This window comes from Pteropus alecto, unplaced genomic scaffold (genome assembly GCF_000325575.1).
Source record: "Pteropus alecto unplaced genomic scaffold, ASM32557v1 scaffold14, whole genome shotgun sequence".
Classification (NCBI taxonomy): domain Eukaryota; kingdom Metazoa; phylum Chordata; class Mammalia; order Chiroptera; family Pteropodidae; genus Pteropus; species Pteropus alecto.
In genome coordinates this window covers 18797680-18816167 of record NW_006436810.1, presented here as the reverse complement: position 1 = coordinate 18816167, position 18488 = coordinate 18797680, and the positions used below count along the sequence as shown (strand labels likewise).

Genomic DNA, 18488 nt, shown 5'->3' with positions numbered 1-18488 from the left:
GGACACAGGGCACAGAGCTGCGTGTGCCTGCGACTCTGGGGCCGTCACTCACCGGTGACCGTGGCTGGGGTCTAACTTACCAAAAACAAACTGAAAACACGGCAGATGTCACCAGCAGGTAGGGGACAGGCATGCGTGTGAATGACCACTTCCTAGAGCCAGGACGCCAGCTGCCCTGGTTCCTGCTCCTGCCCGCGGCTCGAGGGCTGCCGGGCTTGGCCAACGGGGGCGCTTCTCGAAGCACCGAAGAGCACAAGCTCCCACCCTGGCTCCTCCCAGGGACAGGGAGGGACAAGTGTTCAGAAGCTGTCCCAAGGAGACCCACAGTTGGCGTGCAGGGCGGCACCGGCACCGTCGGACCCGCCGCCTCCCTCGCCACATGCTGAAGGGGAGGGCTGAGCTGCCGAAGTCCGAGGCGCTGCCGGAGAGGACGCCTGGCAAGGCCCCGCGGTTGCCAGAGTCGAGTGGGCATCCCTCCCTCTCAGGGGGTGCGATGCTTGTGACAAATGCCGCTGGAAGGGGCATAGCCCGGTCGTCACCCCACACGGGGCTCATGTTCTGGCCTGAGAGTCCTCCACCCGCAGCCCGACGCTCAGCGGAGCCCAGCCCCCGCCTCGGGCCCGCCGCCTGCGGCCACCATGCACTGCATTGGGTCTCATGCCCCGGCTGTCCCCTAACACGCCAGACGCGAGGGACCCTGTGCGGCCACGCGCCAGCGAGAGGGTCCTAGGTCGGCACTGCTAGCTGTTTCCGGGGCTTCCGAGACCCCGACGGAGACCGACAGCCGGGCGGCGGCGAACAGGGCAGGCCACCTCCTAGCCGCTTGGACGCCCGAGGCAGGGTAGTTCACCTGGAAACTTCTAGCACCTTCGGTCCACCGTCCTACAAGCTCTGAGGCAGGGAGCTGTTCAGGGGTGGCTCGTCCACCCGCACGAGCGCATGGGGCATGCCCTGGGCCCCCAAGAGGGACGCGACAGGCCGCTTGCTGCTGCAACACACTGCACAGCAGCTTTTACAAAAAGGGTTTTTATTAGATCAAAGAAAAACCTGCGTGGGGTCAAATATGAAATAGATACAAAAACTTTACATCCGATGTCTGAGGAGCGGGACACGGTCAGGCCGCGTGGCGTGGGCCCCTGGCCCTCCACGTGCTGGTGGCTTTGGCTGTGGGCGAGCACAGGACGCCACAGCGCTGTGCCCCGTCGGACGCCGGGCCTCACCTGGACATGCCGCATGCTGAACGACCCCCAAGCCCCTCCCCCACGCTGCAGATCACGGCTCCAGCCGCGCTCTGAGCCCTACGTCCACCCCGTCCCAGAAAAGAAGCCTTTCCTGAAGTAGAACTTCTAAAAACACCTATTTCTGCAAAATAATGTGTTTCTGTATGTGGAGCTTTGCAAAATATACAGGTCTTTCTGGAGAAAAGGAAAGCCCGTCAGAGGGGCGCGGGCCAGCGCGGGGCGTCGACGGGGGGCGGCGGGCGGGGCGGCTCACATGAGGTCCAGCTCCGCCTCCAGGGCCGCGGCCATCTCGTCGGCCTCCGAGCTGCTCCCCTCGTCCTCGCAGCTGGACTCCCTGCTGGACTCGCTGGCCGCGTCCTCCTCGCGCAGCTTCCTCTTGTGGCCTCTGGAAGACAAGCACGCGCGCTGAGACGCCCGACGCGCACGCGGCCCGGGGACGGGGCTGCGGTGTCAGCTGCGGCCGAGGACAAGTGGGCCGCCCGACCCGGGACCAGGACAGACAGGCTCCCTCCGCGCCCTTCCCCGCCAGGCTCACACTGCCAAGGACAGAGATGTGGGGGACGAGTCCCCCAATGCTGCTGAGAAACCACCCGGGGGTCAGCGATGCACCGGGAGACTTTGAGACCACCGCGCCAGGACTGTTCAGGGGGACAGTGACGCGGCTACAGTGACAGGGGACGGGACGGAGGGGGGCAGAGCAGCGAGCCTCCCACAGTCACTGGGGGTTCCCAGGCCTTGGCTGCAGCGGCTCGGGAGGGACTTGGAGATGACCAGGCACCTGCCTGGGTGGGGCACTCTGTCCCTGGAGGGGCTCACGGGAAAGCCAGGCCCAGGCCTGGGCCCGCGAGTCTGCTCACACGGAGCAGGTGACTGCAGACGGTGACGCCTTCATCCAGGTCCCGTGGAGTCACGTTTCCACCTCCCAGTGAGGATGTGCTGTCAGCACACGACAGACGTCTGTGTCCGCGGTCATGGGGACCCTGACCACCGTGCCACCTGTGAGCCGGCATGACTGGTCTCCCCCACAGCCCAGACACTGGCAACCGTCGCCGCAGGGAACCGCCAGGTACGAGCAGGTGACCCAAAGCCCCAGGGGCACGGCCGGTCTGCTCGAGCCTGCGGATGCTCACAGGCCCGGAAACCAAGGCCAGCCAGGGTGCGTGCCCGCCCTGGCCCAGCGCCTCTGAGCGGCTGTGTCCGCAGGCAGCCGTCAAAACTAAGGACTCTGATGAGCCACAAGTGCACCGACAGGAGCCCGTTACGTAACCAGCAAGGGCCATCAGCCCTCCTCCTGAGCCGCTACAGGTCGCTTAGCTCCACTGATGACCTTGGGGACGTGAGCTGGAACACGCTGCGGAGCTCCCAAAGCAGCGAGTCCAACCTGCCAACGACCGCCTTGCAGGCTGCCGGGGACACCCAGCCACGACCCTAACGCCCTGTCCCAGCTTTGCCCCGACGAGCGGCCTGGGCAGTGCCAGCCCCACGATACAGTCCCCAAGCCCGGCCGGGGGATGTGCCATGACGGCAGTCTCGGCCTGACGTGTAGGGTATGTGACTAGGCATGTATAGCACACGTGTGGCAAGCGTGTAACTACACGTGAAACACGTATGTGGTGATGGCGGGCGCAGCATGTGCGAGTCTGCATGCGGACAGAGCACGCAGACACCGTGCGGACGGCACACACCACGAGCGAGCACCCGCAGCACCCGGCCCCCCAGACCGCACGACTCCCTTGTGCGAGACAGGAGAGGCCGCCGCATCCTGCCGCGCGCTCGACTCCGCCAGGCGTGCCCACCCGGACGCCAGGGTCCTCACCTGGGCCCGCGGCCGTCCCCCGTGCCCCTCTGGCTGGCTGACTTCGGCCCCCGCGGGGCCCCCAGGGCCATGGGCTCCCTGGGCTGAGGCCCGGCTTCCTGCTCGTCCTCCGGCTCCTCCGGCCTCCTCTTCTCGCTGTCGCTCTCGTCGCTGCCCTCCCCTAGGATGTCGTCCACCTGAAGGAGACGGGAGAGCAGGAGTCGGCATGTGCGCAGACAAACTCTCTACGGGGAGGGAGACACGGCCGGCCAAGGCCCCACCCCGAGCCCAGCACCCACCGCGCCCCACCCTGCTCCACGCTGCATCACGGCAGCGCCGAGACACGCTATGTGCACACAGCGGGGGCCGTGGGACGCCACCCCTGGCCGGCACGGGGCATGCGGGTCGCTCCCCGCCGCGTGCCCCCACGGGACCGCAGCTTCGCGGTGCGCGGTGGCATCCTCCGAGGCGGCGCCAGGCAGTGGGTGGCAGCAGCGCTTCTCCGGGAGGAGCCCTGTGTGCGGGAGGGGCGTCCCGCCACAGGGTGCCCATGCTGCTTTTCTCTGAAAGACCTCAGGCGTCGTCACCCACAGATGTGCCAGGTGGGGGGACGGGAGCGAGCAGTACAGGAGGAGGGCGGACTGAGACCCACCGACACCAGCTCGCGCAGCGGGGAGAGAACGGGGCAGAGGCTGCCGGCTGCAGCGCTCCCCGGGGCCACGGGCCCGGCTCCACCTCGCGGCGGCCCGGGAAGCAGGCCAGGACACGGCCGGCTGCACCGCACGGGCACGCGTCGGCACCACCAGACGCGCCCGAGGGAGCCACTGGGCCAGACTCGGGCGACCCTGGCTGCCGTCTGCACCTGACCGACCTCGGGCGTGACCTCTGGCCGACCCCACGCCCCCCCTCTCGTTTACCCTGGTCCTTCAGCAGAGGAGACGCCGGGCGACAGCCACAGCACGAGAAGCCTCTTGGCCAGCCCCCCACCCTGCAGCCCCGGCTCTGGAACACCGCCACGTTCCCGAGTGACGCTGAGCTAGCACACCTGGAGTCCTTAACCACTCTGCCCTAACGAACATGCGACAGGAAGACGTGCATCTCCGGCACCGAGACGACCACGAACTCGTGGCGCTCTGCTGACAGCATCGGCCCGGCTGGCAGAGGCCCAAGGACACCGGCAGATGTGTCACAAGCACCCAAGACATGCCAGCCCCTGTCGCTGCACCTGCAGTGACGTCAAGCTGGAGGACAATGTTCCTGGACCCAGCTCCTAGGCTCAGAAGCCCTGCTGGGCGACCCTTCGCTTTAAGTGTATGGGCCACTAAGGCAGTGCCCGTGCCCGAAGACGGCGACATCAACCTACTTAGAAAGGCGAAAAGGGGGTGTGGGGAGGCAGCCCTATCTAATGTGGGGGACACACCGGCCACAAATGGGGCCCGAGCAGACACCGAAAGTGTTTTTGTTTTTTCCAAAAAGATAAATGCAGAAAAAGCAAACACTGCTATCCAAACCCCTGTAAGTCAACGCAATCACGTTTTTATGACCTCGGAGAGGCCATTACCTAGTAAGTTTGTCTAGTCTGTAAAGCTGCTGCACGTGCACGAAATGATGAGACACTTATTTCCTGGTCTCTGCCCTGTCTCCCTTGGAGTTTCCTGGGTGACAGCAGCATTTCTGTTCTCACGTGACCCTGGGTGGCTCCTGGATCAGCTGAGAAGCCTGCTGCCTTCGGTCCCACTCCGGCCCCAGGAAGGGGACAGGGCCCACCATGCTCTCCCCAGGAAGCTCCCGAGTCCCCAGGGCATGGGCTGGGGGCTTCCAGGTGGGTGCACACAGCCAGGTGCTGGGAGGGCGGTGTCCCTCGCTCCAGGGGACAGAAGCTCCTGCACTTGGGGCCCCTCTGGACTGCACCTGGAGGCTGTGCACCAGAACCCTGCACCGCACCCCCCATTACAGAGAGATGCGGTGAGCCTGGCTGTGTGCTGCCCTGTGTCCTGCGGGCCGTTCTGGCAAACGATGGGTCACGAGGAAGGGGTGCGGGAACCCCAGCTCACAGCGCTTGTCAGAGTCCAGCTTACGAGCTGGGGCACTAGTTGTAGCTGGTGTCTTGGGTGGGACTGAGTGCCCAGGCTGTGGGGTCTGGGCATTTAGTGGCTGAAATGCCTGGTGTGGACACCCACACCTCTGGTCACGTAAGTGTCCTGTGCCTGTGAGCAGAGGACACAGTGCTGTCCGTTAGTGATCTCAACAAATGGCCTGCCAGCCGACCCATCTCTTGACCCGAATCCAGGAGGGCAGGGCCGGTCCGCCCCGCCGGAGCACAGCGGGGTGTGGAGGGTGCCAGGGGACCTGGGGCTGGCTGCAGCGGACAGCGACACTCTTAGAGCAAAGCCAGCTGCAGCCCTGGGCAACTGGCACCGTCACCCACGCGAGTAACGACCCGCCACCCTGTCTCCAGTCCACACCGAACCCCCTAAAATGTCCATGAGCAGGGGGGGCCCAACGAGCCACACGCCCCTCGAGGGACACAGAGGAGAGGCAGCCGACCCTGCAGCAGCGCTACTGCGTGTGCCCGCGGGGGAGCACACGTCGGTGACAGGGCTGCCCGGCCAGTGGGCCCGGCCAGCGAGGGAACACAGGGGCGTTCTCTCGCAGGCTTTCAAACTCCGAACCCCAGAAGCGTATGGCCTCCAGCCCCTTCGGGCCTGCTGTCAGCCCCGGTGCTCGCGCGTCCCTCGTTCTGTGAGGACCTGTGAAGAGGGGCTCTGACACCTGAGTACTGTCCCTTCCGGACCTGGCAGAAATTCCATACTGTGAAAATCGGCTGAGATGACAGGCGGAACCACCCCAAACCCTGGTGGCTGTGGGACCCCCACGAGGCAGAAGCAGAAACATGCACACGTGCGCTGTCCCGGGGGACTGACCGCACACAGCACCCCTCTAAGCAGGCCGCCGCCCCAGCCTCGGAATAACTGTCCAGCTGAGCTTAAAACGACACCACCTTCACGAAAGCACCTGGAGCCGACAGATGCGTTTTTCTCCGTGGCCGGGTGTTTGCAGCGGTGGAACCGCAAGCGTTTACGCACCTGTGCAAGCTGACGGTGCTGCAGGGTGTGCAGTGGGCGAGCCTGCGGTCACCCGAGTTTCTCTCGGTCTTTCAACTCCAGTAGGCAACCGCCAACGAAGGCCTGGGAGGTGGCAATGGGACAAGGCCCTCCCCGTCCGTCCCTCGGCCCAAGCGGTCAATCAGGAAACAGTCCTGAAGGCTGAGTTTCGGGTGAGCTGCCTGCTCGTACCCTGGGGACAGGGCCTGGCAGGCTCCAGGGACGGGCACGCCAGGAAATGAGAACTAAACCATGACATGTGCCCCCCTGCCACTACTGTTAATATTACAATGCTACTGTCACGTGTCATCTGGAATCGCTTCTCCTAAAGGCCAGGGGGTGCCGATCCCCTAGGGGCATCTGCACACACCTGCTTCCTGAGGCACAACACAGGAGGACGGCCTGCTGGGACAGACGCCCCTCTAGCACCGGTTCCTGTGCGTGTGTGAGCACGTGCATGAGAAACACGACTCTGGGACTCGTCCACACAAACCCTGAATCTCGTACCTCCACTAGCTGGCCCGCGAACACCTGCCCCATGGAAGCACGTCACCTATCGGGAAGTCCCTTGGCGAGTTGCCGTGGCGCCCCTGCCCACTCCTGGAGCTCGGTCACACTCCCGAGCAGAATGCCAACCTAACACTGACCTTGAGGCAGCTCAGGCCACACACTCGTAGACAACAGCCCAGCAAGCCCGGCCGCCCACGCAGGCTGGAGGTAACGCACTGAGAAAGATCCAGGACGGCAGAGGACAAGCGGCAAACCTGTGCACGCACCACCTGCTCGTAAAACATGCATGAGACCCCTAGTGCCAGGGAACACCGAGGACGACCTTGTCTCTGTGCCACGACTCACCTGGAATATTCCGCAGAGCCCTTCTCAAATGTGGCCTTTCCCCAGTCTGCTCTGACCCCAGGGGGCAAAGCAGTGACACACAGTGTGTGGACGACACGGCTCTGTTTTGATGACTCTATAAGTGGCCAAACAGGGGCGCAGCATCCGGGGCAGCAGGTCTAGGCCCCACCACGGCTGGCAGCCACCGGCCACTTCTCCAGTGTCTTCTGCCCCAGTCCCCCTCCCAGCTTTGGGGCTCTGGTGACACAGATGCTGAAGGTCAGGTACTGACCCAAGTATCCCTGAGGCTCAGATCATTTCTCCCCCAACCCGTTCCCCTGCTTAACTGCAATTTCTGTGACTGTCTTTGAGTTCGGTGAGCCTCCCCCGCCCCCCCCGCCCCCCCGCAGGCCGAGAGGACTTCGGTGACTTTTTCGATTCTAGCATTTCTTCTCCAGGCTGCGCTCACATCGGGCTGCCCCACCCCAGCCCCCTCACAGGGTCTGACAGCTACATCTGGGCCACCCCAGAAAATCTGCCATCGCCCGTTCGGGAATACGCCAGTCTCCAGTGACCACTGAGTAACCTCTGGATTGTGCCCTGGACATCTCAAACATCATGACATCCTGTTCGGGCCTCTGCAGACATGAGCTTTGTGCCTGACACATGACCAGACTGGTCAGGCTGTGATGGAAAGTTGCGTCTTGCCTGTCTACCCCGCACCTTGGGTATCCACCGCAGAAATGGCCTCTGACCGTTTCTTGGGGTCTGTCCCATGTCTGTGCTCGTGCGGTGAGCCCAGGGCCGGCTTGTCTGCAGAGCTAGGGGCCCTTCTCTGAGATCGGGCGCCAGGCCACTTGCAGGGCACACGAAACAAATGGCTGGCCCCCACCACTCTGCTCTCAGGGGCCTGTCCACCATGACAAGACAGCTTCATGGCGGGCTGGCCCAGAAAGCCGGGGGTGGGGTGGGCAGGACAACACCAGGAAACCACCTGCACGCTGGTTCTTCTCAGGGCACCTCCCACTCCGCCACATGCTGAGGCTGGACCCCCTCGACCCCTGCCCGGCATAGGCAACAGGGCTCCGCTGCCTGCCAGATGGCGGGGGTGCCTCCCGCCCCACAGCGAGCCCTCCTGAGCCCCGGCAGTCCCATGAGTACCGGGACTGACGCCGGTCACCGGGGCTGACGCCGGTTACCTGGCCCTGACACGAGTCTTGTGCTCCCTGTGGAATTAAACCCTCACGTGCACATGATGTGACTCCTACTCAAAGGTGGAGTCTTCCTTCTGCTGTGGGGCCAGGATCCACACACCCCGCCACAAAAACCTCTCATCGACCTCAGAAAATGACGCGCACACTTTTGGATCAAGTTCTAGCTTGTGGTCAGTTATGTGCAGGTCGACGAAATGAAGGAGCAGAACCAGCACCAAGTTCTAACACGCGACAGATGTGGCCGGGGCAGGAACAGAGCGGCCAGCTGAGGCCGGCACACAGACGCTTCTGGGAGACACACGCAGGGCGCACACACACGTGCAAACGGAGCAGAGGGCACGGCAGGCGCCATGCAGGTACTGTCCCTGGAGCTGCGGTCGCGCCTGTGGCCGCTCGGTCAGCGCCAAGCGCAACACCGGTGTGTCCCACCAGGCACGGGCACGGGGGTGGGGTGCACGCACGCCCACCCTGCCTGCCTCCTCACCCGCACCGTGGGCTCTCACACACACCATCCATTGCCCTCACCACCCACGGGATGCACCTCCCAGGGCCGGACACCTGCAGCACTGAGCAGGCGCCTGAGAGTGGACGGAGGACAGCAGGGCAGGGGGCCGGAGCCCCGCCAGCAGCATCGCCAACCCCACGGCCCACCCTGAGCCTGCTCACCAGCCCCTTCCCGCACCTTCCTCGTGTGAGAGCAGCACGACACGGACAGACTCATGCCCGGGCGAGGGGTCACGTGCGCGGATGGTGCTGGCCTGCGAGCAGACACCGGGACACTCCTCCTCCCACCGTCCCCGGGGCCGGCTTCCCGGGGCTGCTGGAAGGCACCGCTTCATCGCTGCGTCCCGAGGCCAGTGGAAGACGTGCGGCTTCATCTGGGACACGGTGACGACGCTGTGCAGGCAGACCGGCCGCTCCGTAGAGAGTCACGCATGTGCTGGCCTCGCGCCCCAAGGAGTTGTGTGTGGGGCAGCCGCAGGCTGAGGTCACCCTGGGGTTCCCAGGACCGCCGGGAGGCCCAGAGTGCTGACAGGACGGCGCATCTGCACAGTGACAGGCACCGGTGCCTGTCGGGCTCATGTGCGTGTCCCGAGGTCTCCTGGGGCCATGTGGCTGCCTCAGGACACTAACTCCCCAGATGGCATATCTGTGCCTGACGCTAACGACGTGTCGACACACGGACAGGCGACGGGCCCACTACGCTCACAAACATACAAATCCAAGCAACCAGGTGCCTGCCCGGACACAACGCTCACCGTCTCACACCCACTCGCGTGCTGGACCGCAAGGGCTGCCCACGTGGACAACTGGCCACCGCGCCCGAGCCCTGCAAACGCTGACGGCACCGCGAGCCTCCGCCGGGGAGAGCTCATGTGTGTGCGCACAGCATGCCACGCAGAACCAGGCAGCACCAACACCACATGCGCGCACTTTCACGACCCTTCAGAAGATGCAGTTGCTGTCAGTCCCACGGGGCTGCTGCGGGACCCCCTAGGACGTGCCCTGGGAGAGGGCGGCTGAGCTGTGCCTGGGGAGAGCATGACGGAGCCCAGGCTGTGGGGCCGCCAGATGTGGCCATGAGAATTTACAGCAGGTGAGCAACAGTAAACACGTCTGTGCACGCGGGGCACAGCCTGACTGGAGAGCTCCCTCTGGTGGATTCGACGACAACTACACCAGGCCTGGAGTCACGGCGCCAGCTCAGGGCCTCAGGACGGCACAGGCGAGCAGGGTTCTGGTTACATCACACTCCTCAGGACTCTCCAATCACTGAGCTGAGCAGAGAGCACCACGGGGCAGTCACACAAGCCCTGTCAGGTGACGGCACTAGATCCCATGGTTCCTAGAACCTACGTGAAATAAATGTTTTCAGCAGAGAGTCCACGGAAGGAATTCATGCCAAAGGCATCCTGTCACTGGGCTGAAATACCATTTGCTGATAAATCAAAGCAGAACGCACCCAAAACAGGCCACCTGAGAGAAGTCTCCCACGGGCGAGGACTTCTGCAGAAATCGCAGGGGGCTGAGACGTCATCTGCCGTGAATCGTCCTGTGAGGATGAGGACCCCTGGACGAGCTGGCGGGACACTCGGCTCTGACAACGGGTCCGTATTCAGAAGCCTGTGGGCTCGTCTCCCAGAACCGTCTCCACAAGCCCTCCAAGCCCGGGCTCTGTCCCCGCTGCCCCCAGCGCCGGTGCAGAGAGCAGAGCTGGGCCTCGCGAGCCGCGTGCGGGGGGCGGGCCGTCAGGCGCTCGTGCTGAGCTCCCAGCGTGCGCACGGGACCCCGCACGGGATTCGGGGAGCAGATGCAAGGGGAAGCTTCACTTTGTGACCCACCTCTAGCAGCCAAGGACAAAGGGGCAGCAGGCTTTACTCAATTTTGAGCGCGAACATCCCTTGCTCAGCTGCTGAGCGACTCCAGAGGGCCCTTCCCTGTCCCATGCAGCCTCGGGGACAGCAGCCCAAGCCAGCACCGCCTGCCACTCTCGGCGTTCCTCAGCTTCCGAACTCTAAACCCACAGCCCTGGCCCGCCATGCGGGGCGGGGTGGGGCGGAGGAGAGGACGAGGTTGAGGACGAGGAGGACGCCCACCAGGAGGGCGGGGCGGGCAGCTACCACAACCTCCACTTCCCGCCCCGCGAGCCCACAAGCACCGAAGCCATTTCCTGCTGTGAGCCCAGCAGAGAGCCCCAGTCGCTCTGACCTCAGCCGCTCCCGGACAGTGGCCCCAGGGAGGGCGTCTAGGATGGCCCTCGCCTCGGTTCCTCCTGGTCCAGAGAGCACTGTCTACGTCTTTAAATCTAACGTTTATTTCTGTGCGAAAGATTAGCTTTCAGGCTGACAGTCGCATTTAACACTTTCATTTGAAAGTAAGGATTAGATTCCTCTGACGTGAAACAATTAAGAACCAAAAACGTCATCACTGCCTGACAGACTGCACAAAGTGTCTACGTGGGGCACAGCAGTGAACTCACCCCATAACCGACCAGGACTAGTAGGACCAGGGCAATGAAGACACTCAAGTGACCAGGACTAGAGAGGACAGGGCAGTGAAGTCATCGCATAACCGACCAGCAAGATGGACAGGTGGCCAGGAGGAGGGAAATGCGGGTGCCAGGCGCCTGCCCTTCCTGCCCCCCCTAAGTGGGCGGTGTCCCTTACAGAAGGAATGTCCCAGATCTGGGCGTGGAGCCAGAAGTCACGTTGAGGAAATTCTTTCAGAAAAAACACGTTTACGGAACAAACAGCTGTGTACTAGCTAAATATTCAAAAAGGCAGACGATGGCAAAGAGAGGAATCGGCCCATCCGAAAACAGGGTTTAACTGTCACAAGAAAGACTCTAGTCTGGAAGTGACAACCTGAGGTCCTGGTGAGGTGTCACTGAACATCAGCACCTGCCTCCAAGCCCCCTGAAACACCACCTTCCTCCTCCCTGCTCTCCCAGCGTCCCCGGGGAAAACCGAGAGATTTCTGCCTGCACGGCCTGTCATGCCAAACGGCCAAACGGTGAGCGTGTGGCCAGTGGTTTGTCTGTAGACGGAGTGGGGAGGCCCCGACCCGCCGGACCAGGCGGGCCCTGGTGCTGCTGTCTCCCCTCTCAACACCGGCCCTGAACAGCAGGCGCCTGGGGACGTGGCAGCTTTCAACCCGCAGGCAACGGGGCCGGGCCCGTGACAGGAGGCAGGGGCAGTCAGAGCCAGGGCGGCCACGAGGCACAGGGGACAAGGATGGGCTAACGAGAGAGCGTCTGTTCCGACCCGCCGGACCAGGCGGGCCCTGGTGCTGCTGTCTCCCCTCTCAACACCGGCCCTGAACAGCAGGCGCCTGGGGACGTGGCAGCTTTCAACCCGCAGGCAACGGGGCCGGGCCCGTGACAGGAGGCAGGGGCAGTCAGAGCCAGGGCGGCCACGAGGCACAGGGGACAAGGACGGGCTAACGAGAGAGCGTCTGTTCAAGACGAGCTAGGAGACAGACAGCAACACTGCCTTACAAAGCTATGTGTGGTGTAGCTTTGGCCCTAAGGGAACCCTGCTCCAACGTCAGACCAGCGTCAGAGGGGCTCAGGGCCCCATCGTCACTGTCCCCGCGATCAAGCCCTGGAAGGCACACACGCCGACGCTGCCGACAGCCAGCAGTGGAACGGCCGGCTGCTCCAACGCACGGCCCGCCGTCCCTCGTGCGTGAGTGAAGCCCGGCCTCACCCGGGGCCCATCCTCAGCCCTGCTGGCGCTGTGGAGCCGTCCTGGGCACTGCCCACCCACTTGATGCCTGGGGTACCCCCTCACCAACGACAGCTCCAGATGCCTGTCGGGTGCCCTCGAGGTAAGGCGGGGGGGGGGGCCACCAACGGCGTCATGAGGTGAAGCTGACTACGGTACTTACTGCCACACGTTGCTGTTACACTGATAACATCGCTTGACACTGCTGCCAATCTCTCTTAACGGAAACAAAAGCGCTAGTCCCACGCCGCACGCAGGCAGGCGTCAGGAGACTTCGGGTGTACGGGGGCCGCCGCCGCTGCGCCGGGTCCTAGGGGGGCTGGCCACCGGGGCGGCGCCGAGGGCACCGGCTCCGCAGGCCGAGGGGCTCACCTCTTTGTCCATACTCTCTAAGTCCTCCTTACACAGAGTGTACAGCGGCATGGCCTCTGACATGCTGGGCTGTCGCTTTCTTCTAGGACCAGGCTGCTCTCCATCTGCGTTATCTGGCAACTCTTCACCAAACAGCTGCTGCTGGTGTGGCTCAACAGCTCTGAAATGAATATTTTAGGTCCCACATGAGGAAAGTCGGTTTGCATTCACCTTTCCAGCACTGAGTCAGACGCCTGGCTCTCGGGACAGGTGAGCGAACGCGTGCGTGCACAGACGGCTCGCGCCGCCTGCTCACTCGCTCCAGCCTCCGCAGGCTGCGTGGCCGAGGGGCAGAGCGAGCCTTCTGTCCACGAGCCACCGCGGCCCCCAGGGCGTCGGCTGCCTGTGCACATTTTAGAACACAGGGCAAATGTGGAGAGAGATGATGAAAAACTTCTTAGAAACCAGCAAGAAGTGTTGTTTAGCCTCAAAATAAGGTCAAGCAGGCCACAAAGTTAAAACAAAAAAACAAAAAACAACCCCCCAAAACCTATTTCTATACTATCCAGGCCATAAACGCAAAACCAAACCAAAAGAGTGATGGCGAATTTAAGAAACAGGCTGCCCTAGGCTGGAGTCCAAATCCTCTGTCCACAAAAAGCAGACAAAGGTGATTGAGAACTGCACGTCACAGTTTGGTTAAAGTACTAATCTAATAAAGTAACTACCCAGATCCAGGATGCTTCTGCTCCAGCGCCAGCGCCACGGTTACGTCACAGAGATTTTTCAATGATGTCACAATTGCGGTTCCGCCTGAAGCATTTAAGCTTCCGCCTACACACACGCTCACCCTGACGCGTCAGACCTCGTGAACGTGCTCTGACAGTGTGCCGACGTCGGCGCCCACGAGGGCTCATGCAAGCTGGGAGGCACACTCTCCTGAGTGCCGCTCCCACAGCCCGCTGCTCTGCGGGGCCGGGGACCGGACGCAGAACCCTCACTGCTGTCACCGACCACGTATGCCCACTCAGACACTGACGACATCGCAGTAAAAACGCATCATTTGAAAAAAACAGGGGGATTAAGTCTAAAACAAAATTAACAAGCAGCGATCGTACTGTGCTTATTGCCTATCTAACGAAAGGAAAATTCTTTAAGCTGGAGCAAAGCGTTCACTACGGCTGCCTACCCAGGGCAGAGGCGTGACGGGAGGCCTGCCCACAAGTCGGCCTCCTCCAGGCAGCACCTGGCCCACTTCCTGCCCGCCGTGGGGACTCCATGGGGGTCCCAGAACCCGTCCCCTGTGGGTACTCAGGGACAGGCGAAGTTTTCTGGGAGCTGAGAGTTACCTGCGGGTTTGACTGTGAGGGGCCGGCGCCCAAGCCCACACTGTCTGGGGCCCACACCCCACCGACCAGGAAGCACCGACGCAGACACCGGACACGCTTCCGTCCACACCCCAAACCCCCGGAGCTCCGACTGTGAACATGGAGAAGTGGCAAAAAAAATAACATGTGATACAGTCTCCCTTCAGGAAAGTGGATTCCTAGTTTAAAAAAAACGGGATGGAAGCACAAGCATGTCCCTCTTCGAAGCTGGCCAGGGGGCCCCTGGGCCCCAAGGCTTTGCGGGCACAAGCACTGGGAGAGGCGCCGTGCTCTTCGCCCTGGGACACAGGCCCTGTGCTGCAGCCACCGAGCCGAGGGTGGTCCCACAGCTGCCAAGCGCTGGGGGAGGCCAGAACTTCCGCCCGTGTGTCCAGCACGCAGCAGGCCACTGCAGGCTGACACACGGATGGTGGAACCACTGCCCTCTCTCGGCCATACAGTGGCAAAAACACAGACAAGTCACTCTTCTCTGTTTCTTTCTGATCTGGAAAATAATCACTTTTCACTAAAAAAACGTTATTGTGCTACCGCGCGCTGTTTATTGCTATTTTAAAGTAAATAAATATTTTAACGTGAGTTCTGGCAGACAAACTCCACAGACTCAAAGCTCCTGCCCCCAGCACCTGGAAGGAGAGCTGTCCCCCTCACGCCGCCGGTCGGCTAAGAGGTGCGGGACCTCGCTCACCTGGAGGCAGGGCGTCTCCAGAATACCACGGCGGGGGGCGCACTCAGAGCCCAGGGCCCTATGGCCCCGCCAAGGCCCAGAGGAAGGCAGGACTGCGTGCGGACCCGCGGACAGTCACGGACGCAGGACCCGGACTGGGCACAGCGTGGGGCAGAGGGAGGCCGCCCACGCCTCACGTGCTGCTGTCACAGTGACCCCGCCAGCCCCTCACGTCAGAACTGCCTCAAGCAGACCACGGACTGACACCTCACATGGAACTAGGACCCTTCCAGGGCACAACGGAGGAAAACCTTTAGGACAGGGGAACAAGGCAGAGTCGAGAGACTTGACACCGAAAGTCTAACTCGTGAAAGAAAAACCGAACAACGAAACCTCACCGAAACAGATACTGTGGCTCTGCCAAAGACTCTGCCGACAACTTGACACCGAAAGTCTAACTCGTGAAAGAAAAACTGAACGAAACCTCACCAAACAGATACTGTGGCTCTACCAAAGACTCTGCCGACGACAAAGACGAGCGACAGGAGGGAGGAGACGTCTGCCACACGGTGACACCGGGCCAGGACCCAAAACACATAGCGAACTCCGACATGCAGCAGTTTTTTCACAAACAGAAAACGGGCGAAAGACGGACACTGGGCTGCAGTGGGCGCACAGGGCCAGGACGCCAGTGCGAGCGCTCGACACGGCCGCCTGGAAGAGGCGCAGGCTGAAACCGAGCCGCCGCCGCACGCCCACCGTGCTCGATAACAGACGAGCAGCCACGCCGACCGCTGGCCAGGGTGCTGACACACGCACGCCCGACGCGCAGGTTCTACCCCACGGAACACGCCAGACGAGCCCGTGCAAAACTGAACACACGCTCGGCACTCAGCACCGCACTATCACGGCCCTGGTGTGTGCCCTGGGGACACGGAGGATTCCGTGGGACACGGCAGGTGGACAGTTACCACGAGATACGACTCAGCAGCGAGGACGGGACGACTTGGAAGACGTCCCCGGCACAGTGCTGAGGGACGGGCACACGCCAGACGACAGGGCTGCGGGGGCCACAGATGGCGGGTGGCCGGGCGGCTGGGAGGTACTTGTGGCTAGAAGGGGTGACAGGAGGGCCTGGGGCGCAGGGTGCCCCGTCTCTGCGCGGTGTCAGCATCCCGTCCTGGCCGTGAGGCTGGCTGCGGCAGGCCAGATGCTACCCCTGGAGGAAGCCAGGTCTTTCCATGTTACTTCTTACAAATGCTGTGAACTTCCAACTGCCTTAAAACAAAACCTTTAATTAAAAGAAAAAATTAAATGTTCACAACTACTGGCACACAGCAAAGATGGAGAAGCAAAAAGGCTTCAGAATTTTGCCAGGCCGTGACCCCGGTGTTCCTCCTGGTGCCCGTGTCTGCACGGGGAACGCCCACATGCCCCGGGCAAGGACCTCTCGCCATGACCCCACGCACCCCTGGCGGCGGTGCCCGTGGGAAGCCCAAGGTTTAGACTCGGTGACTGTCCACCGAACTTTGCCCGTCATCCTATGGCGGCCTCAGCACAAGGTGAGCCCTGAGCTAATGCTGCCTGAGGGGAACCACTCTGAACCCCACGTTTTCCACATGCCAACAGCAGCCAGAGAGCGCGCCCCACACTCACCCAGGACCTCGGACACCCCAAGTTCCCCGGGCGAGCCAGCACCTGATCCCGGAACCAAAAACATCGCAGCCAGAACCACAGAGACTTAGGATTCTCAGAGCCTCCAGGGGCCTGGCTGCAAGAGGTTCCAGGCACTGAACAGGCTGAGTCCCCATTCCCAGGGGTTGGGGGAAGCTGCCCCCGCACGGCCCTCAACACACAGGTGCCAGGAGGGCCAGCGCGGGGCCCTCGAGACCCAGTCAGCAACAAGGACCTGCAGCCTGCACAGCTCACACCTGTGGTGCTGACTGCACAAGTGGGGACAGACGTCCTGAGGGTGCTTGGTGACCGCGTGTGGGCAGATAGATTAAGGACACAGGTGTGTGTGAGTACAACCTGAAATCACATAAATGGGAGACGGCTCTAGATTTGAGTGATAAGGTCATATTCTGATAGGTGCTGAGATGTGGGATCTCCCCACAGAAACACAGGGCGCGCGACAGCGCGGCTGTCACTGCAGCGTCACCAGGAACACAGGCAAATGCACGTGAACGTGCACGCCCGGGGGGCACCGCCTGGCCCCTGCTTCCCCCCGCGAGTGCCCGTGCGGTCTGGACTGGGGCAGGGATTACGACGAAGGTCTCGTTTTTTATAAGGATGGTCATCCCGATTTTGAAAATAGATCAAACTATATAAACATTCAGTGATTTTAGAAAAACATACGCTTTCCCATACGTACAAGTGAGGAAAGAAACAGAGAAAAATTAGCAAAGATCATTTTAAAAAGAAACCTTAGCTCTCTTCTGAGATGACAGGCTCTGCCAGGGGACGTGCCGGCTCTGCTACGAGCTTACAGGAAGTAGCACGACCTCGCGAACCGTGTTAGCGTCCTTCTGTGCATCGGAACGCGCCGGCAATAACTTCAACACAATCGGTATTGGAAACCACACTTCCAAGTTCAAGAGAAGAAAATTCCATCACAAGTCAACTCGCTAAACTATACTCCAGTGAATTTTCCTCAGAAGAACAAGCAGAGGTGAGACACCCGTCTCTTTGTAGTGTCACCTGACCCTGAAACACCTCTGCCCACGCGGGTGGCACGAACTCCAGGACAGACGTGTGGGCACCTGCTGCCTGACATGCCACCGCCACGCCTGTCGTCGGCCAGCGCCTCCTGACTGCTCACCTGTCTCAGACACCCCGAGCCTGCTGCCCCTTACTCCAGCAAGACTGCATACTCCAAAAGCCATTTTCGTTCCCAATTTTTAAACATTCTAAACATTTTCAGACCACATGCCCTTGTTCCTTACCATCAAGAGAAATAAATCAAACATTTTTTATTTTATTTCCAACGATCTGAAAAGCAGATTCTAAAAACTAAGAATCGCTGATGAAAATGCGCAGTGACGGCTACAGATTTCGCAGCAACACAGCGAGCTGCCACTGCGAGCTGCACTCGGCCACCCTCTCTTCAGCGCAGGTCTGCCCTGTCACCCTCCGTCCACTAAACCAAACCGTGACTCACACCGCACGTGACCCAGCACAGAAACCCGAAGCCCGCTTGACAAGTGCGACACTCTGGAAGGCGCTGCCGCTGCCGCTGCTCGTGACGAATCCACCTCTCATGTCGACGAGGCAGCAACCACGAGGGTGGTCTTGGGAGGACCGTGCAGCCCACTACGAGGAATGACGGGCCCGATGGACCCGGAACAGCACGGCATGGCGTGCGCAGTGAACTGCACTGCTTCTGACGCGCGCGGGGAGTCTGCAGACGCAGGGGATGGGGTGCCTTCGTCCACGCGTTTCACGCAGGGGACCTGAGCATCCGGGTTTTGGCATCTTGGGAGAAGGTGTCCTGGAACCAATCCCTGTGGGTGCCTGAGGACAAGTTTTTTGGGGAGTCTCGCTATATGTGGACTTTTGACCGGGCAGTGCTGGTGCCCTAAGCCCTGAGTTGCTCAAAGGTCAACTGTGTTAACACTGAAAGGTCAAGTCCAAACGGGACAACTTCCTGAACACGGGAGGGGGGGGGGTCT

General features: G+C 61.7%; 1 protein-coding gene across 4 annotated transcripts in view; it reads right to left on the bottom strand.

The window, feature by feature from the left end:
* Positions 1 to 1010: 1010 nt before the first annotated feature.
* Positions 1011 to 18488, bottom strand: part of CTDP1 (CTD phosphatase subunit 1) — a 38713-nt gene continuing 21235 nt past the window's right edge. The window contains exons 11-13 of one of the 4 annotated variants that reach the window (XM_006913741.3): positions 12787 to 12946; positions 3058 to 3233; positions 1343 to 1626 (exon numbers count right to left, since the gene is read on the bottom strand). In XM_006913741.3, the coding sequence (XP_006913803.1) occupies positions 1491 to 1626; positions 3058 to 3233; positions 12787 to 12946 (472 nt within the window). In that variant the 3' untranslated portion in view covers positions 1343 to 1490. Of the gene's footprint in view, positions 1627 to 3057; positions 3234 to 12786; positions 12947 to 18488 lie in introns of those variants that run through there. The other 3 variants (XM_015590828.2, XM_015590830.2, XM_015590829.2) reach the window with 3 other exon arrangements.